Source organism: Loxodonta africana, chromosome 1 (genome assembly GCF_030014295.1).
Source record: "Loxodonta africana isolate mLoxAfr1 chromosome 1, mLoxAfr1.hap2, whole genome shotgun sequence".
In the NCBI taxonomy this organism is placed as follows: Eukaryota; Metazoa; Chordata; class Mammalia; order Proboscidea; family Elephantidae; genus Loxodonta; species Loxodonta africana.
The window spans coordinates 141,320,080-141,344,030 of NC_087342.1; the positions used below are offsets into that span (position 1 = coordinate 141,320,080).

A 23,951-nucleotide genomic window follows, 5' to 3' on the forward strand; every position below is an offset into this window, starting at 1 on the left:
ACATATGTGAAACTTGCTCATGAGAGTTCATCTTATTTTCAATTTTGTGATTTGAAGGTGCAGTGCGATGGATCACTTTTATGTGGCCTTTCTTGCCAGGGTTTTGTAACTTCCTCCAAAGTGATAGGGCGGGACAGTGTGATAGGGTAATTGTGGCCCACCAAAGGGATAGGTCAGCTTTGCTACCCTGCCGGGCTTGAAATGAGCCACCCCAAAGGTGGTAAAGAGAGGCTCCCACCACCACCAAGGAAGAATAGCCAGAAGTGGAGAATGTGTCCTTTGGACCTGGATCTCTGTGCTGAGAAGCCCCTGGAACCAGAGATCCAGAGAGAGCAAACTGTAACCCTGAGGACAGTGAGAAGCAGTGGCAGGAGAGTCTGGCAGGAGACCACACAGTGGGCTTCCTGGCCCACAGAGTGAGAAAGCGGAGTGCCTCTGGGGACTTATTGGCAGGGGCTAAAGAAGTTTTTAAGACTTGCCCGAGCAGGGCATAGGCCTAGGGCCAGAGAGAGGTGTACCTGCGAGCACAGCTGAAAAGAGGCTGTCGTGTTGGAAGAACTGTATCCTGAGTGTTGCTGAGCCTGAATTTTAACCTGTAATTTTTCTAATAAGCCGTATAATTGTGAGAATTATCTGTGAGTTCTGTGTGGACATTGCAATGAATTATCCAGCCCAGCAGAGGTAGTAGAGGGTGGGAAGGACGGTTGGTGTCAGATTTGGTAAGGACAGTGGAGAGAGGAGGCATGTCTGACTTCCGCCTTATAGGAATCAGCCTTCGGCTGTTGGTCTTGATTCTCCTTCCCCCTTATGAAGTCAGAGGAGGTCAGACACGTCCCCCACACTGTTTTTACAGAGGAATTGTAATTATTTTAAGATTGAGATTTTTAATATAAACATTGAAACCTGAAATACAAAAGCTAAGCTTCATTGTAACTTGCCTTTTGCGCTTTCATATGTACGTTATTTTCACTTTACCACTTCAGTCTTTTGAAAGTAAAATTCAGACTTATTGAATGAGCCCATGTTTCCCATTTTTTATTTCTTACATTATTAGTTTTTTCATTCCTGCATGTCAGACTGACATCAGAGATTATTAATCAAGTTGAGATACATAAAGGCCTTTCAAAACTCAAGAACAGGACCAGCATTTTAATGACTAAGTCACTAGTCTCAGTTTTTTCCTCTCATGTTATCTCTTCCCTTTCCTGTTCAGTTAAACAGGAGAGGGATAAACTTTTCACACAGGTATCTCTAATAACAAGAATACCTAGGCTGGCCTTCACACCTGAGCATAGCTAACAGTCAGTTTCAGAGCACCTCCACTAGATGTCCATTATTTCATAGTACTCTGGAGCTTCATGGGACTTTGGTGATATCTGATACAGAGGGGAAGAAACTGAGTCTAAGGAGGTTAAATAAGTTGATCCAGGTCATATAATTCATGTAGCAGACTGGTGGACATCACATTCACAGTTGACCGAGCATGTACACCACTCGGTTTCCCGGAAATGAATCTGGATGAGACAATGTGTGGTACAGGTAGAAGTATAAGATCCCACTTCTCCTCGATCCTGATGAATTAGTCAGGGCCACATCATCTAAGGCCTTTGATACTACAATAAGGGTTTTAATCTGTATTATAAGAGTAATGAAAAGTCTTAAAGGGATTTAAGCAGAGGGCGATGTGATCAAATTTGCCTTTTAATAAGATCTCTCTGTCCTTTCTTAGGATAATGATTTGGAAATACATGCGATTTGACCAGGGCTGAGAAGTTGGAGTACTCCTGTGGAGGTGTAGCCTGTATTAGGGTGATGGAGACAGATGTAGAAAAATGGAGAGGTTAAAAGGATATGTAAGATAGTTAGGTCTCTGGTAGCATAAATGCTTAATGTGCTTGGCAGCTCGCCGGAAGGTTGGAGGTTCCAGTCCACCCAGAGGTACCTCAGAAGAAAGGCCTGGTGATCTACTTTGGAGAAATCAGCTATTGGAAACCCTGTGGAGCACAGTTCTACTCTGGCACGTGTGGGGTTGCCATGAGTTGGAAGTTGATAGCAATTGTTTTTTAAGATATTAGCAGTTGAGGAAAGAGAGGAGACCTGTGATGCCTTGGTTTCTGGCCTATATAGTCGGTTAGATGGTGGTGCCATTCTCTGAGAGATCGAGCTGGTGGGGTGGAAGATCATGAATTATGGTTTAAAGTTATATTTAAGAGTCTATCAGCAGATGCTTCTATGGAACCAGAGCTCAGAGGAGAGGTGAGAACTAGAGATACGAATTTATTTTGAACCGTGGCTGTGAATAAGATTTCAAAAAAGTATTTAGTGAATACTAAATTCTGAATGGAGACAGAATATGTTACAGAGAGGAACAAGCACACTAATTTTCATATATAAAAAGATGGAATAAATGTAGCTGGAGTTTAGCTCTCTTCTGTTACCACATTCAATACAAACAGCAAATCACCAGGTAGAGAAAGTATGTATTGAACAGGATTATTCTTGAACCCAGATCACTGAGATGTAACTCAAGTATTTGGAAATAGCTTTGTAACAAAAAAATGCTTGTAACGGTATTTTCAGTTCAAGGGATTTTGCCTATACTGTACATCAAACAAGCTCTGGTGACACAGTGATTAAGTGCTCAGCTGCTAACCGAAAGGTCGGCAGTTTAAACCCACCAGCCACTCCGCAGGAGAAAGATGTGGCAGTCTTCTTCTGTGAAGATTGGAGTCATGGAAACCCTATGGGGCAGTTCTACTCTGTCCTATAGGCTTGCTATGAGACGGAATCAACTTGACAGCAGTGGGTTTGGTTTTGTTTTTTTCCGCTGACCTTTCGGTTAGCAGCCAAGCACTTAACTATTGTGCTACCAGGGCTCCTAACATCAAACTTAGACCTGTATGATTTGTGACATAGTTAGGATCATAGTTTTTCTTTTCTGTCTGTTGCTGTTGAGTCGACTCCAACTCCTAGTGACCCTGTAGGACAGAGCAGAATTGCCTCTTGGGGTTTCCAAGGAATGGCTAGTGGGTTTGAACTAACAACCCTTTGTTTGGCAGCTGTAGCACTTAACCACTGCGTCACCAGGGGTCCCTTTTTCTTGTCATTGTTGTTAGGTGTTGTCAAATCAGTTCTGACTCATAGCAACCCTATGTACAACAGAACGCAACACTGCCTGGTCCTGTGCCATCCTCACAACTGTCATGTTTGAGCCCATTGTTGTAGACACTGTGTCAGTCCATCTTGTTAAGGGTCTTCCTCTTTTTTGCCGACCCTCTACTAAGTATGATGTCCTTCTTTAGGGACTGATCCCTCCTGATAACATGTCCAAAGTATGTGAGACATAGTCTCGCCATCCTTGCTTCTAAGGAGCATTCTGGCTGTACTTCTTCCAAGACAGATTTGTTTGTTCTTCTGGCAGTCCGTAGCATATTCAATATTCTTTGCCAACACCATAATTCAAAGGCATCAATTCTTCTCCTGTCTTTCTTATTCATTGCCCACCTTTTGCAAGCTTATGAGACAACTGAAAATACCATGGCTTGGATCAGGCACACCTAGTTTTCAAGCTGACATCTTTGCTTTTCAACACCTGAGAGAGGTCTTTTGTAATAGATTTGCCCAGTGCAATGTGTCTTTTGATTTCTTGACTGCTGCTTCCGTGAGTATTGATGGTGGATCCAAGTAAGATGAAATTCTTGACAACTTCAGTCTTTTCTCCACTTACCATGATGTTGCTTTTTGGTCCAGTTGTGAGGACTTTTGTTTTCTTTATGTTGAGGTATAATCCATACTCCAGGCTGTAATCTTTGATCTTCAAGTCCTCTTCACTTCCAGCAAGCAAGGTTGTGTCATCTGCATATTGTAGGTTGTTAATGAGTCTTCCTCCTTTTCTTATACTTGATATAAAATGATATGAGACTCTAGTATCCTAGATCACATGCCTAATTAGAAGCCTCCAACTGTCCAGTTGATATCTTCTCCAGTCAGATGTCTCATACAATTTCTCAGACTTGTCCAAACTCAACTCCAATCTTCCCCTCAAACTTGCTTCTTCTCTGGTCTTTTCCATAAAGTCAGTAAGCTCAGGGCTATTTTAATTCTTTCTTCCTAGCTTCCCACACCAAATCCATAACCAAGTATGATTAATTGTACCTTCAGAATATATTTCAATCTGTCCACTTTCTCTCTGCTTCCCTCCTTGCCCTCCACCTCCCCAAACCATTCTCCACACAGTTGACTTAAGTATTTTCTTAAAGGAAACTAGACCATGGTGTTCCCTTGCTCAAAATCCTTACATGATTTTCTTTTGCACTTAAGATAAAATTCAAAATCTTTTTCTTGGCTGACATATGCCAATCCTTGGTAAACCTGCCAGCTTTGGTCTCCACCAGGGCTGAGCCCCGCCCTGAATGACCTTGTCTAAACCCTTGACTTGGGTCACTCTACTCATCCTTCAGATATTAACTTAAATGCCATTTTTCATAGAGATCTTTACTGAGCCTCCCTCTTCAAATGCATTGTTCCTTCTTGGCATGGTCACGGAAGGCCTCTCTGCAGGGGTGACTGGCATTAGGGCTTATCCTGAGTGACAGAAGGAGGGAACCATGTGAAGATCTGTAGAAGGAGCAGCCAGTGCAAAGCCTCAGGCTGAGGTGACTGTGACTTAAAATCACAGTGGCATTCAAAACCACATGAGACTCAATGTTCTAAAACTTTTGGACAAGAGAATCTCTACACCAAATCAAATAATTCAAAGATTTTTAATCAAATGGGGCATGCTTTGCAAGAAGCAAATCTTCACTTGGCAGGTGTTGACTCCTATACAGAATTCAACTTGTGATGCTTTTGGCTTGGTTCAGCAATGGATTCTTAGGGCTCAATGATTCTGGCATACAAATAGATCAATGAATGGTTGGATGGGTGGATGGATAGATGGATCCTAAAAGCAGTAATGGGAATAAAATGTTAATTACACAAGGGAAGGAGATAAAAGAAGTGTTTCTGGTCATTTGAAATATATATAGAGAGGTAGAGTCAAACAGACTGAATGTAGATTGGTTGTTACATGTGCCCTTTGTATCAGTGATTGCCCATGGTACCTCCTTTTACTACGGAACTAGAGAAATACCGGGACAGTGGCAGACCTGAAGAGTGCTGTTTCTATAAAGGAGTGAGTGGCCATGGATAAGGAGGAGTTGATAACACAGGCAAGGTTTATTTTCTGATTTTTCCACAGAAATTTTTTTCTCAGGTCTGCCATCTTCTTGTCATCATGGCCTCTTGACCGAGGCACGTGATAGAACCTCGATCAGAGATGCTGGAGTACCACCCCAAGGGCGCTTTTGCATCTCAGCAACAAGGAAGCAGAAGCTTCTGCCAATGTTTTCATTAAAACACCATCAAAAATGAACAGAGAGGAACACACCATTTTGTACAGATTCTGTTTATACAACCATAAAGTTATAAAATGAATTAATACAAATACCATCTTTGCACTACAGAATAGTCATTCACTCATTCAATTATTTGTGCACTATTTATATTTACGTGCCAACTATGCATCTAACTCTGTGCTACGTGCTGGTATTGACAGCTAGAAATGGACCCTGCTCTTATGGAGCACATGTTGGTAGGTCAGAAACACAAATTGTTGCAGTAGGTGCTACAGTAGTAACAATACTACACACACCTGTGACACAAAGGATGAGGTAATTAGCTGTATCAGAAATTATAAAAATAGGCGTAGCAATGTAGGGAAATGTCACTAATTTGGTACTTTCATTGTGTATAAAATATATGCTATATACTTTTATCATATTCATATGCTTCAGTTATTTTAATGACTCAAATAATGAAGCATTACAATTTATGCAGAGGCTGAGAAGATTTATATTGAAAAAATTATATCCTTAAGTATTGTGAGCTTTTAAAATTTATACATCTATTATAGTTTCTAAGTGCCCTGCATATACGAACAATGTTACAAGCAAATTTCGGGAAATTTAAGTTTAAATGCAATTGTAAAAATTTACAATTTTATTTCAACTTTAAGAAATATTCTTATTCTGTACTGTCCCCAGTTGAGTATAGCTCAGTAATATGGTATTTTAACTTTAGATATAAAGGACTTTCTTCAAATCTGGGTGTCCAATACCTTGTTTCCTCTTGGGCAGTATCGTAGAGTTCAAAAAAGCATGAATTTTGAAGTCAGTGAGACTTGAGCCCAAATCTTGACTTTCCCACTTATTGACTGTGAAACTTGGGCAGCGTATTTCTTTGCTGTGAGCTCACCTGCAAAACCTGGTCAGCTGTGGCGGAAATTAAATGATGTAATGTTTATGAAGCACCTGGCACAGAGCAAGTGCCTAATAAGTGCCTGTGATTGTTGTCTGTTTACGATATTCAGCTTTAGAATGAAGTTGTCCAAAGGACTTCCAAGAAATTTTAAGGCTGCTCTCTGTCAGCTTAGAAACTGTGCAATATTATACATGCAAACTTTAAAAGAAGAAACATTTGATGAACCAGAATTCATTCATTGCTTATTTTATGAAAGTAGGAAGAGGGAGGAAAAAAAAAAAAATTCCCTGTTTGACCCAAAGGTAAATGTTATATAATAAAATCTATTAAAAAAAATTCTGCATCCTACTTTGGAGAGTGGTATCTGGGGTCTTAAACACTGGCAAGTATCTGTCTAAGGTGCATCAATTGGTCTCAACCCACCTGGAGCAAAGGAGAATGAACGCCAATTATGAGCCCAAGAGACAGAAAGGGTTGCATAAATCAGAGACTACATCAGCCTGAGACCAAAAGAACTAGATGGTGCCCTGCTACAACCGATCACTGCCCTGACAGGGTACACAACAGAGAACCCCTGAGGGAGCAGGAGAGCAGTGGGATGCAGACCTCAAATTCTTGTAAAAAGACCAGACTTAATGGTATGACTGAGAGTAGAAGAACCCTGGAAGTCATGTTCCCCAGACCTTCTGTTAGCCCAAGACTGGAACCATTCCCAAAGCTAACACTTCAGACAGGAATTGGACTGGATAAGATAGAAAATGATAACTGGTGAGGAGTGAGCTTCTTGGATCAAGTAGACAAGTGAAACCATGTGGGCAGCTCCTGTCTGGAGGAGAGATGAGAAGGCAGAGGGGGTCAGAAGCTGGCTGAATGGACGTGGAAATACAGGGTGGAGAAAAGGAGTGAGCTGCCTCATTAGGGGGAGAGCAACCGGGAGTATAGCAAGGTGTATATAAATTTTTGTGTGAGAGACTGACTTGTAAACTTTCACTTAAAGTACAATAAAAAAAATTTTTTAAAAAGATAAATATTATAGGGACTATAGTTTCCTCTAGTTTTATTTGCTGTTTTTTATTCTCTCTGAAGACATAGTCTAAAAGAATGTAGAAAACTTCAAAAGCAGAAGAGATACATTGACACGTGGAGACCTTACGGCTTTCTGTTTATCTAGTAATTTTTTTTTTTTTTTTAAAGCCCTAGATAACAACATCAAGAGTGGACTTGGGAGGCAGCCTTCCATATTGAAATCCTAGAGTAAAATAATAGGTGATTCCACATAGATAAATGTTAGTTTGGCACACAAAGGGAAAGGAATGTGTTTCTATTTCATTTCTGTTGTCCAGTGTTTTACATTTTAATCCTGTCACAAGCCTTGCATTAAAAACATGTTACATTCATCATCATACTCAAAATAATTTTTAAGCTCAAGTAGATTAAACCCAAGATGTATGTAGCTCTTCCCTAGTCTGGGCAGAGCAATGGTAAATTTTTTTAATTTCCAACAAGAATTTGTTGAAAACTCTAAAGATAATTGTTTGCTTTTGTTTATTGATTTTATTTTCTCCTCCCCATTTTTTAGGATTATGACACTTTTTTTGAATCAAAGGAAAGCAACACAGTCTTCTCATTCTTAGGCCTGAAACCTCGGTTGGCATCTACGGTAAGTAAATGTTTTCTTATTCTCATTTTAGGATTCATCTTTCTTGAATTGTTCTTAGGGTTGAACATGTCAATGCGATGCATTTATAGTCTCCTAAATTTTTAGCTTAAACTTTCTGAAATGTATAATTAGAGACTGTCTAATGTGAGTCCTGATGGTGCAATAGTTAAGTGCTTGGCTGCTAACTGAAATGTTGACAGGTCAAACCCGCCTGGTGGCTCCATGGGGGAGAGACCTGGCGATCTGCTTTCATGAAGATTACAGCCAAGAAAACCCTATGGGGCAGTTCTTCTCTGTCACAAAAGGTCCCTGTGAGTCGGAATCAACTCAGTGGCAAATGCCAATAGTGTTAAAACACACAAAGAAGCCTGTTTTTTCCTTCACTCTTGCCATTTTTTAATTGTTGCTGCATATTTGAATATTAGTTTATTTATGATTTATACCCCACTCTTTGAAGAAGAATTTAAGGTAGCAAAAAGCAGTAGGTACTTTCTGTTTAAAATCCTAAGTTTACATTACTTTACATTTTTTTTAAGTAGCAGAATCAAAGCCATATTTTTAGAGTCTTTTGCATGTTTAACTTATTTACATTGAAGGGGAGATGGTCTGCAATAACTTTGAAAAAAAAATGCTGCAATTCATAAGCTAATCAACATGTTTTTGAAGCCAAATAATTATGTCACATGTTTTTTTTGTAGAAAACATAGAAGACCCATACCTTTCTAATGTTCAGTTCTAGAAATGATGTCAATTATCAGAACTTTGTGGAGCATATGGGATCACTTTCAAAATAAGAAAACATGTTTCTTTATTAAATAAGCTAATATGATTATTATTCCCTTCTAAAATGCTAATTTTTTTCTGATTATGAAAGTAACTTAGTCTCATTTAGAAAAATTGGGGAAATATAGAAAGTATAAAATAAAAATCACCCTATCCCAGTACTGAGAGATAACCATGTTAACATTTTTGATGTGTTTTCTTGTAGTCTTTAAATACATAGTAATCGAGGTTTTGACTGTATTTCAAATCAAGACTAAATTCTAAAGGATCTGTTTTTAACACTGAATTGAAATGAAAGTACACTGCTAGGAACTTTGATGTCCGTGAGTAATAGGTTCTTCTGAGGCTACTAAGGATTTGTACCACCTCTGGAATACCTGTGGGAGGAAGGCAGGGACCGTTGATAATATAAATTACACAGCAGCACCTGCAGTACATAGGCGATGTGAAATCTTGCTTTGTTTTTACATCAGCAAGTCCACAGATGGTTGTGGGTGGTTTCCATGCATATGGTTTAAGCAGAGGCAAAACCCACACATGTAGTATTTAAAGGTTCTTAAAACTCTTTTCATAAAGATGGAACATTCGAGTACTTGTTATATGTAAATTGTGGTATTTTTATAACACTTTTCATCGAAAGATATTAAACAGTCCACAATTATCTTCAAAAAACTGGGTTAGGGATGGTCTAACGGATGCATTATATCCAGTGGACAACGTTGTGTAAAAACCTTAAAAATTATGTTGTTCTTGCCATCTTTGTTCTTATTTTCCCGAAAGGTGTAGATTCCTTGGCGACTCTGCAGGCTGATATTTTTATTCTTTTAAAGAATTTATTCTCTCAAAATTCCTCAGGAAACCTATAATCTATAAAATATGCATTCTCATGTGGCATGTGGTCGCAAATCTAAAATTAGTTTTGATGCCAGTGAAGTTTACTTGATTTCAGTAGACCATTCCAAAGACAATAAGGGCCCTGGCACGTTCCCCACCCATTCAGCCCTTTCAGGTGCCTGATTCAGCAGGACTTGGGCAGGAGCACATGGAACCAGAGTGACTATAGTGTAGGGTCTGTGTGGCTATCTCTCAGGAACCATTCAGGGCCTGCGGAGTTCATAGCAACTCCTATCTTATCTTCACTTGAGAAAAACAAGAATATCTCTAAGAAGAATTCAGCATTTCCCCCCAAATCTGATCATTTATCTTTCACATTGGTGGATCGATTAACGTTTTAAGTTTTGCATTCTGTTTACAGTTTGAAAACTAAGCCTCAACAATCTTCTTTAAATGTAAAATATAAAGGGGACATTATATATTCTTTTATTTAGCTTACTGTCATGTGATGGATAGAATATTCTTTAGGTACTCATGCTCCTTCAGAATGATGTAATGGTCAACAGAGTTGACTTCTTTGGGAATTATCCTTTTGGGAAATCTTTTTTTTTTTTTTTTAGGGAGATACTTTGGGCAGGCATAGGGCCCCTAGGACAAAGGCCAATGCTTAAAAAATGAAGCTGGGAGCTGGATTTGTGTGTGTACAGGTGCGCCTTGCGTAAGTTTAGTATTACACTGCCTGTTTGAAGGTTGTAAACCTGATTACTTTTAGACAGTCATAAATGAGCTTACTTCAGACATAATAATGTGTCTTCAGGAAGATTATTGGTTTAAAAATAGGAAATTCTAATTATACAATACTAATAATCTACAGTCTAAGGCCTTGACAGAGCATTCACAGGGTGGAATGCATTCAAAGACAGAAAGCCTCCTTGACTCTTCTTTCTTACTCCCTCTGCAGTGCACACACATAAAAGGTAGGACTAGAACCCCTACCAGAGAACACATAAAGACATAATTAGTACCTTTAATTGCTCTTACATGGTGATGAGTGAGGAGAGAGACAGGTAGGAAAAGGAGGTTCACGGACCCAGTAGGCACAGGTTCAGTGTAGACCCTGAATGGGCTGCTTTCAGAAGTGGTCAGGGCACCCAAAGAATTGAAGGCAGGAACAAAAACAGAGATGTGTACACCAGTGGTCATTGTAGCACTATTCACAACAGCCAAAGGGTGGAAACAACCCAAGTGTTCATCAACAGATGAGTAGATAAACAAAATGTGGCATATACCTACAATGGAACATATTACTTAGCCATAAAGAGAAATTAAGACCTGGTACATGTTGCAAGATAGATGAACCTTGAAAATACGGTCAATGAAATACATCAGTCACAAAAGGACAAATATTTTGTGATTCCACTTATATGAAATATCTAGAGTAGAAAAATATATAGAGACCAAAGTCTTATTAGTGATTACCAGGGGTGGGGGGGCAGGGGAGAGGGTCATTGCTTAGGGACCCTGAGCTGCTGATAAGAGCGATGGGAAAATTTAGAAACAGATAAGGGATGATGGTTGTACAGCATGATGAACACAATGTCACTGAATTGTGTGTGTGAAAAATGTGGAAATGGCAATTTTTTTTTGGTATACGTTTTTGTTATATATCTGCTCACCACAATTTAAAAAAAAAAGTGGAACAGGGCAGAGAAAGGTCAGAGGTCACGGCATGGTGGCCTGCAGGCCACGTTAGCTCTAGATGTGTTGTTTGTTCTGCATAGAATTAAGAAAAAAAAATTAAATCAGTTGCTGTTATTTAAAATACGGACTTTGAGCTTCTCTGGAGAAGCAGGAAGGTGTGGGATTCCCAGGTGGGCCCACTCTCCCCTCTGGTGGCTGGAACAGCAGCGGCTGCCCCACGGGATGGGCACTTTTTCCCCAGAGCCTTGCACCTGACCCACCATGGTACCTACCTAACCCTGAGAAAAGAAGGCCTTCTTTCCAGTAGTCTTCAGGTAGAAAACCATCAAGTGTGTTATATTGGCCTGTAGTAGAAATTTCTGCTTTCACATCCCTGCCATTCAGAGTGATAATTCAAAATGTGTAACAATGAGTGAAGCCTAGGATCTGACCAGTCAGAGCTGGAGTGGGTCACGGAGTCCCCCTCTGCCAGGTGTGGTGGGATCCTACTTGGGGGACAGGAGTGGTGCTTGGAGGATCTTGTGGCCTCTGTCCTTTGACTTGGGTTGCTGTTAGCCAGCACAGCCCCCCTGAGCGAAGTAACCCTACCCATACCCTACTTACCCAGGCATGAGTAGCACAGTACCACTGAAGGAGCCTCAGCAGGTTGTTGAAAATATGTGGTGTTCTTTACACTTGTATATTTGGTAGGCCAAATGGGTGTGATTTAAATCTGGACCCTGATTTGAAGCCCAGGGTTTGCTTTTATCAATCACATGGGGGTGATTTACCGTGATTTCCAATGTCTGCTCCTAACATAAAAAAAAAAAAAAAATCACTACCAGGGGTTAATTTGCATGTCAAAGCAATAACTGCCTTTTTTTTTTTTTTTTTTTTTTAATAAAATAGGCAGAACCTTAGGGAGGAAAATAGAAGATGAGGAAGATGCATTGTGAAGCGCCTCCTGGTACACAGCACATACCTGCTTGCGTAATGCATCACTGATAAGAGCCACATGTATCATGCGGAACTTTGCTTGCCACTGAAAAGGTGTTTTTGGAAGACATGGGTGTAACGGGGATTGCACGATTGCTTTAAACCAAATCAGGACTGTGGTGGGTTTTTTTTTCTTATTTTCCGATTTGCCTGCAGTTGCCTCAGTCACCTGGAGGCACTGTCCCCTGTTATGGATGTGCTTCCTTAATGACTGAGAAGAGAAATGGGTGGTACCATCAGAGAGAAAATGCTGGATCTGCCCTGGGTAATAAACAGTAGATGCCAGTGTTGATCAAACCCATTTGTCCAAACTGCCTGGGTTGCATCCTTATCCTTGAAATAGTCTGTCAGGCTATTAGAATCTTCTGGTCAGAACAACAACAGAAAAGCAATATTGGTTGATAAAGGGCATCGAAGATTTTTACTGTAGAATCACAAACGTCACTGTTCGAGTGCTTTGTAATAACATCTATGGGAAAAGTTAGATGCTTTAGCTTTCTTTTTATAACGGAAACTCTTACCCCTATAAATCTTCCAAGCTCCTGTAGATGTTTCCAGAAATCTCTGTTGCAACAACGTGTGAGCAGAACCAAGTTACAGGGATGAAAATAATTGCTATTTTGGAAAATGTATGCTTCCTTATCCCTTTGCAAGGAAAAAGTTTCACCTAAATGCATAAGACTGCTTGGAAGATATATTTTAAGAGGTGCACTAATTACGTAGTAAATTTATACAAAAATTGCCTGACTAGCATCCGTAGGCTTTTTAGCTCTAGCAAAATTATATGTAAGTGCACGTATATTTTTACATGCAGCTCCCCTAACAGCAGCTGCTAATTCTATTTTGTAAAGGGATTATATTTTTTTTGAGAAAGGACGACCTCAGTTATATATATTTTGTGAACACTTGTTGGGGCATATTAAAAGATACCAATATTGCTATACAATTTAAATTTTTTCCTGTGTGACTTTTCCTCATTCTTCTAACTTTGCTTTCATCATATTTCTGGCCCAAGCATAGTCTCAGCTTTGTCCAGAGTATTGTAGGCAAATGCTGTCATTCCAGATATGAACACTTGAGTTTTCAGAGCAGCATATTCAGGAAAGGGCCAGTGGGCTGTCTAGAGAGTAACTGAATTGTATTTGGCATGCAAAATCTCTACTGCCACTGGAGTGGATGCTGATCAAAACAGAATATGTTGACTTCATTAGGGCAGAGGCTATTTTTCTGCATTTTTGTCCCCACACCAGGGAAGCTTGCATATTTTAGACTATTTAATTGCCAAATGTGAGAACAGCCTTGGCTAGGATAAGCTCTCAAAGGGCTGCCTAAAATATTCTGCTATTCCCAGCACCCTGGTGCTGGACCCGATGCTAAGATTTTGAGCAGGAAGTTAATAAGAAATTGAAAGAGCAGAAGAATTAAAGCCCTGTCTCCTCCCCTGTGACTTGCTAAATGTGGACTATTCTAAAGAACTTGTTGAATGATGAAGCTGAAATCCCAACCTGGGATTTGTAGCCCAAGACCACAGCCAGAAGAAAACCACAACACAGATTTCTACTCAGCTGGACCAGGCACGTGCTCCGTGATCCAGGATTTTCTCTCCAAGGAAAGCTCTTGTCAAATATGGGTATTACTGGTGAATTGGCATTAAATAAGACCCAGGTCAAATCCCATCTGATAAATCCCAGGGACTAATCAGGAATGACTGTGTTTTTGAACTAGATGTTGTATTTAGTATGTGGGTTCTCTGATAAGGCTTAGAATTTTTTTTTTTAAGATACAGCCTTTTTTTTTTTTTTAATGTTAAAATTAAACAACATATTTAATCTACTTTTTTTTTTTTTTTTTTGCCAAGAACCATGTTGGTAGGGTTGAGACTTTGTGAGTTAAATTCTGGGGCTGTAGGATCAACCCCAACCCCACACATTTGCTAAAGTATCCAGATAAGTTTGTCTTATAACTTTTGAATTAACCATGCTATACCCAGCATGATTTTGCTAAACAAACTAAATGAATAAACCAAAAAACCAAACCTGCTGTCATTGAGTCAGTTCCAACTCATAGCAACCCTATAGGACAGAATAGAACTGCTCCATAGGGTTTCTAAGACTGTAAGTCTTTAGGGAAGCAGACTGCCACATCTTTCTTCTGTGAAACAACTGGTGGGTTTGAACTACTGACCTTTGGGTTAGCAGCCAACTGCTTTAACCACTGCGCCACCAGGGCTCCAACTAAATTGATAGTAGTGCTAAATTACTACCACAGTTAACACGCTATCCACTCTCTACTCTGCTTTTATTTTTAATCAGCAAAGAAATACTAGAGACCAGGTCCAGCCAGTACTGTACTTATTGTGTGCTAGAAGCAGTACGTGCATTTACCCAGTGCCTAGGCTGTGCAGAGTGCACAAGTATTATCCTTGGGACCCGGCTATGTTCAGAGAATATTGTCTTTATTTGTACTATTTTACAGCCAAATTCCAAACATGTAAAAATGATTGTCTTGTTCTTTAACTAGCTGACTTTAGATTTTGATAATCTCAGTCTTAAAAACCTAAGAAAGAAGTGGATGGAAATTGTAGGCGTAGATGTTAAGATCAAGGACATTTCAAGGCAGAATTTTATTTCCTGTGGTATGTTGTTGGGGCAAAGGAAGTGTGCTGCTAAAAATCAAATTCTGCCGTTTTAAAATTGGATAAAATACAGAGTGCCATCCTGCTAAGTATATGCAGACCAGAAGAACATTTAGTTTAGGAAATACTTGTTTTTCCAAATTCTTGTGTTCTATTAAAATCAAAAAGGAAAAAAAGAAACCCCCCCCCGAGTCTAATATATTTAGATTTGTTTCTGTGTCAAAGATTTAATTCAACACAGCTACATAGATGTTTTTGTACCACATGAATAATGAACTAAACTTATTTTTGTCTTCTGTTATTGAAAGGTACCAAAGCCTCTTGGTTTTGTTGGATTTTGCTATGTAGTTTTGTGTTTTTTTAAGAAATACTTTTCATTTAACAGCTTTTCTCAAGTGTTAGGGAGTCATTATTTTTAGATTTCAATTTATATGCATTTGTCTCTAAAGACACTGGTGAAATCATGGGATTTTATATTCAGCATTAAAGGGGAATAAATTCCAGAAAACAGATATTCTGAAAATGGAGTGTTTGTTTCCTGCCATTTCTCACACCTTTTCTAATTTCAGTTCTGTGTCTGACTGAAATCTTTCTGCTTAGCTGGGATGCTGTGTTTCCATCCTTCACTCCTGCTGCTGGTGCATCAGGGACCCCAGGCATGAAAGCTACAGAGTGAGTTGTAAAAATACAGGCAGATCCTTGGACCATTTGAGGGGCCATGAATGTGGTACTGCATGCGTGTGTATGTATGTGCGTGCGTGTGTGTGTGCATTTTGGGAGGAGACCACAGAATCATCTCAGATGGTAACCAGGACCTAGGAGAGAGTTAAACCACTCAGCAACTTGTTTGGTTCAAATGGATGGCTGTTTCGTTTCCTGACTACGCTGAAGACAGACTGGTGAATGTGTGCCCCTAATTGGGTACAGAAAACAAGGACAATGTAGCAACAACCCTATTAGCAGGGCTACCTTTGAGGCAACCACCTCTGGAAGCAGAAGAAAACATTTCTGAAGGTAGTGTCTGAGGTCGAGCTCATGGCTCAAATATTTCCAACCTTAAACACCAGAACAGGGAGTGCGAGGGAAGGGATAAAAGGGAACAGGTTGTAAGTTTGCAGAAATGCGGTAAATCATGAAACCAAATGAGCAAAGTTTATCTCTGCCCACTTGTGACCCAGATTTTCAAAGTTTTCATCATTCTTCTAGAAATGTGGGTCTGGGTGGGTTGGTTATTCTTTCAGTCAGCCTGTATTGAGCCCCTAGAATGTGATGGGTACTGTCTGAGATACTGCAAGAATAAGACAATAGTCTCCACCCCCAGGGATGAGGAAGACAGAGAAGCAAAAACAGCAGTTACAACCACGTGGTAAATGATATACTTGAGGTAAGTACATAGTGCTGTAGGTGATAGTTCATCATCTGAAACATAATGTATAATCTTTTTGTCTGTTAAAAACATCCCATTTTATTATTTCATACATGTGATGGAATATATATATGCAAATATATGCAATATATATCACACACATATAAATATATATTAAAGTATCAAGAATAATCAGACAAACCCCTGCGTATCTGCCTCCTACCTATCACTTTTCATTTGAGGCACCACGTGCTGTTTCCTGATCTCATCCCCCTCCCTGTTGGATAAAGGGATCCTCTGTCCTGAACCTTGTGTTGATCATCCCCTTACTGTCCATCATTTTACCTCTATGTATGGATCCTAAAAGTATAATAAATGGAATTAAACTATGTATTCTTCTGTCACTTCTTTTTTATGTTCATTACAATAGGAGTTACCCATTTTGAAACAAGTTGCATAGTTTATGGAGTCCCTGAGTGGTGCAAACCGTTAAGCGCTTGAGTACTACCTGAAAGGTTGGCAGTTCAAACACACCCAGAGGTGCCTTGGAAGACAGGCCTGGCAGTCTGCTTCCGAAAGGTCACAGCCTTGAAAACCCTATGGAGCGCAGTTGTACCCTGCACTCGTGGGCTTGCCATGAGTTGAAATTGACCTGAGTAACTGCAACAACCCTCATTCATATGTTATCACCGCTAGGTGTTATTCCATTGTATGAATATATCACGATTTTTTCATTTCCTCCTGATTTTTATTGAGCTGCTTCCTTGTTTAAAATAGAAAAATGAAGTGTTGCTCCGAACATTCTTTTATGTGACACAAAAGTAGGTGTATACCCTGAATGGGATTGCTGGGTTGAACAATAAGCTCATCATCAACTTTAATAGATAAGATAAATTGTTTTCCAGTGTAATTGTACCCATTTACACTTCCACCACTATTCCAGATCCTTGCCAGTGTTTGGGGTCATGAAACTCTTAAATTTTTGCCAGCTTGGGGAATATAAAAATCTGATTGTGGTTTCATTTTGCATTTTCTTGATTACTATTAAGTTGAGCACATTTTATTATGGGGATTCCTGTATCTTCTTCTGGGAAATACCCTCATGCCTTCTACCCTTCTTCTTCTTTTTTTTTTTCCTATTAAGTTGTGTTTTTAAGTACTGTTTTTTGGAAGTTCTTTAGACTTACCTTGTATCAGTTAACACTTAACTATTAAAGCGAAGAGAAACTAGATTTAGAAAATCCTCTGAAGCTATTTCCAGAAGTATGAAAAGCATGTTAAACTTCATCTTACAGGAAGAAAACAAGGTTAAATGCATGCGTTTTTATTATGTGCTAATTTTTAGCTTGTCAGCATATCAGCCAAGAGATGTACTTTGGAAATCTGTTCAAGAAGGGTTCCTTCCCTTGCGGCTATTTTAAGGCTCATCAATTCCAGTTACTTGGTAGAAAATTAATGTCATTAATGTTATGCTTTGGTTTTTTGCTACAGAATTTCACCTAAAGGAAATCTTTATACAGGCTAGTTTATATATGTATATTTCCTTAGTTTATGTAGGTATATTTGTATGTAGTATATGTGCTTGTAATTGTAGGCCAACATGGTGTGATTCCTAAAAGAGAGTTTAAACAAATATTTAAGTCATAGGAGTTTGTATTGAACCTATAACCAAACCAAACCTGTTGCCATTGAGTCAATTCCCACTCGTAGCAACCCTGTACTCATAATTAAATAATCTTTAAGCTGAGGGAGGTACGGCAGTGTTATGCTGAATTTAATTCAGTGTATCGTAGCAGCAGGATGTGTAGTGTGTGTAGACCAATTGGTAAATACAAAAGCTGAACCAGATGGCAGTCATCTTCTGAGGCTCCTGCTAACTCAGGGAACAGCGTTTTCAATAGATTAAAGACCCCGGTATTTGAAAGCATATTAACGGAAAACTTGGCATTGGTATAATGAATGAATCAAAAATTTAGACCTTTTTATAAAAATAATGCAAAATATACATCATTTTGGCCCTATAATGATAAAGTTTACTATAACCAAAGTTTCCACTGAAAAAGCTCCATTGCACAAAAAACAAATATCTATCATCAGTAATGTTATACAAATAAAAGCCCTATACTATAGAACAGCGCTGTCCAGTATGGTACCCACGAGCCCCATGTGGCTACTGAACACTCAAAATGTGCCTAGTTGAATTTGTGATATGGTGTACGTGTAAAATATATGCCGGATTCTGAAGACTTAGTATGAAGAAAAGGATGTGAAATAGCTCATTAATAATTTTTATAATAAATACATGTTAACATGATCATATTTTGGATATAGCCATTAAAATATTAAAATTTCACCTGTTCCTTTTTCCTTTTTATTAATGTGGCCACTAGAAAATTTAAAATGATGTACGTCGCTTGCATGATATTTCTACTAGGCAGTGCTGTTCTGTACCAACTGCTGTACCTGAATTTATAGTAGAAAATAAATACCTTTAAAAGATTTTTTTCGTTTCGACGAAATATCTTTTCTTCATTTGTAATACCGAAGGGGAATGTTAACATCTGGAATATAATTTTCTAATGCTGCTGCCAAGATAAGCCTTTTCTCGTTTTGCTTTCTTTGCCTCTCTAGCTTGAAGCATTTTTTTCAGTCATGGGACAGGTTTTTTTTTTAATTCTTGGAATAAAGGAATAATGCATGAGTATTGTAATATGCAACATCTCTCCATATATCCAGTCTCTTATTCGTACATTGTTTTAAAAACCTGCCCCCTGTTGAATTGATACATATCTGTAAACCAAATCATGGCGGTACTTTTGTACTTTTTTTTTCTCCAAGAGGGAGTTTAATGAACCACACAGATATCTATAATCTGCAGACCAGTGCTGAATATTAATAGGATTTAGTCCTAGATTTTCTAAAATGTCAATTCTCCATACACTCATTTGAGCTTATAAGAATATATAATTTGCCTTGCTTTCTGGTCTCATTGCCAAAGATTAAAACAGTATGAATATTAAAGGAAAATTTCTTCCTTTCCCTGCTCAGCATTTTAAACCATTTCCATTTTGCTGTTGTCTTAGCAAAGTAGTTTTTCAGGAAACATGTATTTTTTTTTTTTTTTTTGTCATTAAAATAATTGATTGTAACAGTGCTCCTTAATTAGAAGAATGATTTTGTTGGATTATTTTGTTTGGGATCCTTCCTTGACCTAAGAGAGTGGTTGTATAGCCTTTGCAAGCCAAGAGTTGCCAAATGATCAGGGCTTCATGTAGCTAAGTTTGAATATTGCTTTGGTTCTCATTTCTAATTCAAATGAACTACGTCACATATGTAGGATCTACCCTTTGGGAGTGAGTGGAACAACTTGTCCAAGATAAATATAGACAAACTTGTTCATGCTAATTTTATTTATTTTATTGGCATTTGTATCCTATTAAATTCTTGTCTTTTTCTCCCTGTCAATCCATTTTATGTCACATATCTCACTGGGTTAAAATAGATTTGCCCTCAGATTGTGGCCCCTGGGACAGCCCATGGCTCGCTAAAAGGCCGACTCTCAGATCAATTAACCAAACAAACTGGCTGCCGTTGAGTCAATTCCGACTCATAGTGACCCTGTAGGACAGATTAGACCTGGCCCATAGGATTTCCCAAGAGCTGCTGGTGGATTTGAACTGCTGACCTTTTGGTTAGCAACCGAGCTCTTAACCGCTGTACCACCAGGACTCCTTCAGATCTGTAGCTGGGCCTAAAAGACCGGCAGTTTGGCGTTGACTCTGTTATCCTAGACCAGGCTTACCCTTTCCTCTCTCTCTTCCTGTATGTATTGGTAAACCCCTCTTAACACAATCTGCTCCTCGCCATGTCCTAACTAACTAGTAGTGATAGCAGAAGTGATGACAACAGCAATATTTTCATTCCCCAGATGGAACCAGAAGGAATGTCTCCCAACTGCAGCTTCCCTGACGGTTTCACATGCCTAATAAATATTTATCATTATTACTGTATCCCAGTCATAAATGAGAAACTGAACACTGTCAGGTTTTCCATCCTAGTCTTAAATCGGCAGAATTTTAGCAGTTACAGATTTAGGAAGTAAAATAACTATAGCATTCAAACCATGGATGGCCTTTGAACAGGAGCAGAAAACCTGTAATTACCTCATTGAGGGCCATGGACTACCTCCAGGTGAAACCATTCCAGCCAGATGGGCCCACAGGGATAGCTTTACCAGAACCCCAGAATACGTAAACCGCTACATCTGCAGGGAGGATGGACAGAGGTATTGCTGGAATCAGATGCAAGTAAGATGAAAAGTGGGTAATAGGGGAAATGGTGTGGTGATGGTGCCTGTTATAATCAAGAAACAGCCGCCTTCCTGGAACAGATTGTTTTAGCAGAGCATGTATTTTAAGTGTTGTTGAAGATCTGTTTTCTCTGATGTTTGCATCATCACTGAAAACTGTTTATTAGTCATCCTCATGCAAAAGGGTAGTGTTTTCAATATGTTGTTATTTACATCCTAATACTCTACTGATTGAAATAGCATCCCCTGCATGATTTGTGGTAGAGAAAGGAGTCAGCAAATATGCTTTCTAGGCAAAGTCTGAGAACTCTGAGCCAATAAGTTGTATTTTTCTTTGTACCATGGTTTGTCTTTTTTACCTGGTGAAAATCTGAGGAAGGAGAGATTAAGCTCTTTACGGTTTCAGTTGGGGCATAGTCACCAATCACCAATTTAAGCCCAAATAATATTGTCACGATAACTAAATCCATTATCTGTTAGCTTGTATTAAGACCATTATATGCAGTTTGTTGTTACCCACGTATTGTTATTTATATGTGTATGATGATAATGAACGTGTAGTGCTCTTTGTAACTTACCTGTGAGCATAAATGTTTGCTGTCTAGTATCAGAAGCTGCTTTCTGGGTGTTTCTTATTTTATACTCTTTGGTCTGGGTCAGCTTTACACTGAGGGAGGAGTTACCTGTATGTCCTCTTTTTACTTGTATACAACAAAGTTATTATGGAAAAGCTGACCATACAGTCAAATGAAATATGTGGTTTATTAGTATGTGTTCCGCAGTCTTTTTGATAATTAAATATATAGTCATGTACTGCAAAGCCTGGTTTTAAAGTGTATTGTATCCATCTGTGACCAATCGGGATAAACACCAGTGATTTAAACGGGAGAAGTTTAATATAAACAATTATTAAACTCTGATAAATGAGGGAGTGTAACATACAAGAAAACTATTGTACCCTAAGACTGAGGTGGGGGAGTGCCAGGGGCAGATAAGGAGGTTTGGGACTATTTATTATTTTACTGAATTATTAGTTAACTAAATATTCTAATTTCTCTCAAAACCAAATGGAAGGGTCACTGCTGGCTTACAGTGAAACCAGACCAAACTCTGGTACCTTTATTTAACTACTGGCTTTTTCAAGTTGATTGCTATTCTTCTATATTCAAATGCTTTTTTGTTTTGTTTTGTTTTGTTTATCCTTAACTAGCACAGTCAGTTCAGTCACTAACATAACCTTTGGGTGGTTTCTCTGTTCCCAGAAAAACCCTGGCCTTAGTGGGTTCAATATGAATTTTAGCTCTAAAATTAGGAATCAATACAAATTGCTTTTAGAAGCCTGACAAAAGTCTGACAGTTCAGCAGTTACTAGATATAGCCCTTAATATGAGCTAACTGCTGTTCAGTATTTTTCTTGGGTACAGCAAGTGGGTGGATGATAAAAACAGCATGTTCTCTTGTCTTGTTCCTAACCTTGATTATAGTCAAAGTGCTTTGCCTAATGACTTTGGTTATATTCAAATCTGTTAAAAAAAAATTCCTTATACGGTACTATAAAGTTGGCATAACTATTAAATGTAAAATTTGGAAAGCTCTCATTTTGGGATGTGTGTGTGTGTGTGTGTGTATCTTAGTGGAGATTTGTGTCAATTTATAGTTCTATCGAAGTTGAAAAAAAGAAAAATAGAGGCAATGAGCTGGGGAGTGAATAAAACAGTATGTTCTTTTCAGTTCTTCAAGTTAAGTCTTGGCTTATGAAGTGTGACCTATAGAAACTAATGCTATCAGAAGTCAAATGCTGTAATCACAAAGTCCTTAAAAAGAAGAATTATAGGAAGAGAGTGGTAAATAGAATTGCAGAAGTGGTAGCAGTACCACAGCATGAATAGGGATACTGCTCAAAGGAGGCAAGTCTAGCACAAAGAGAAAAAGTAGAAAACTGAACTGATGGTTTTTGTACAAGTTCGTGGCACGTTTCAATTCCTCTAAATTTGGCAACGTAGAGTAAAACTGTTCATAAAATCTAAAGGTGCTGGAGGGCAGGTTTTCCCCCTTCTAAGTTCTCCCACCCAGCATTCTTACTTGATATTCAAAATACTATGTATTTACTTTTATAAGTTGAAAATTTTTAGGATGGGAAAGGACCAAATGTTAGCACCAAACTAGTGAGCTTTCACAGTATGTCCAGGACTCTTATCTGCGCTTTGATGTTTGCTGCGTTCCACTTGCTTTGAAAACCAATCAACTCACCTTTCCCCAAAAAACCCCATTGCGGTTGAATCAGTTCCAACATATAGTGACCTTATCCCAGTGCCATTGAGTCATAGGACAGAGTAAAACTTTCCCATAGGGTTTTCAACGAGTGGCTGGTGCATTCAAACTGCTGACTTTTTGGTTAGCACCCAAACACTTAACCGCCGCACCACCAGGGCTCCAAAATCAACTCACAGTAGCCTCCAAAAATGTATGCAAATCTAAAGAAAAGAAAAATACTGAAATGGTTTTGTATAAGAAAAACTATTTTTTATGTGTTTATGGAACTGGGTGCACCCTTAGTGAATGTTCTGATAATCAAACACAATCCAGGATGTTACTAGTACTAATGTGGAAAATAGAACAAAAGAATAAAATTGAAAAGTAACCAGGCACATTTACTCTCTTACTCAGTTTGAACTTTGCGCAAACTAAAGCTAGAACAGAGGAAAATGGCAGTGTTCTGTGATTTAAAAAGAAGCACACACACAAAAACATTTTGCTGGTAACTTGAAAAAATACTAAATGCTTAGCTCGCATGTTCAAGCAAGGCCGGGCACTGTTACAGGACTTGTGTGGTGGCGACACCTAGAGGACTGATGACTAAGTACAGGATACAGAGTGGGCTTTGTGTTTCATTTTAGCCATCACCAAATAAAAAGATCTGTGAATACAGCTGTGAGAAGGAAATTCTGCCTTTTTTAAAAAGTCTTTTACACTTTATGATATTTCTTTACTTTAAATTGAAATGAAGGCCTGGGGGAAGAGAAGTTTTGCAGTATTTCAGAATGTTGCCTAAGTGGGTCAGGAAACCTGGGTTCTCAAAGGAAGTGGGTGTTTCTGTCTTCTTGGTGGTTGGCAGGAAGGGTGGGAGGTCTGGTGAAGGGCAGGAGCATAGTTCCCAAATTTACCTTACTGAGACGCTCATGCTCAAGGAGTTCTAGAGAATTTTAAAGTAAACTATGTGCAAATAGTTAAGGCATTGGGCTGCTAACAATGATTGGAAGTTTGAGTCTACCTAGAGGCACCTCAGAAGAAAGGCCTGGCAGCCTACTTCAGAAAAATCAGCCACTGAAAACTCTTTGGAACACTGCTCCTCTCTGAAACACATGGAGTCACCATGAGCCAGAATCAG

The 23,951-nt window shown here is 38.9% G+C and overlaps 1 protein-coding gene across 1 annotated transcript in view; it reads left to right on the plus strand.

Moving 5' to 3' along the window:
* SH3BGRL2 (SH3 domain binding glutamate rich protein like 2) overlaps nt 1-14,011 on the plus strand; it is a 68,042-nt gene extending 54,031 nt beyond the window's left edge. Inside the window, exons 3-4 of the mRNA XM_010586572.3 lie at nt 7,880-7,960; nt 12,167-14,011. Of these exons, the coding sequence (XP_010584874.1) occupies nt 7,880-7,960; nt 12,167-12,178 (93 nt within the window). The 3' untranslated portion in view covers nt 12,179-14,011. The remainder of the gene's footprint in view (nt 1-7,879; nt 7,961-12,166) is intronic.
* Nucleotides 14,012-23,951: the final 9,940 nt, after the last annotated feature.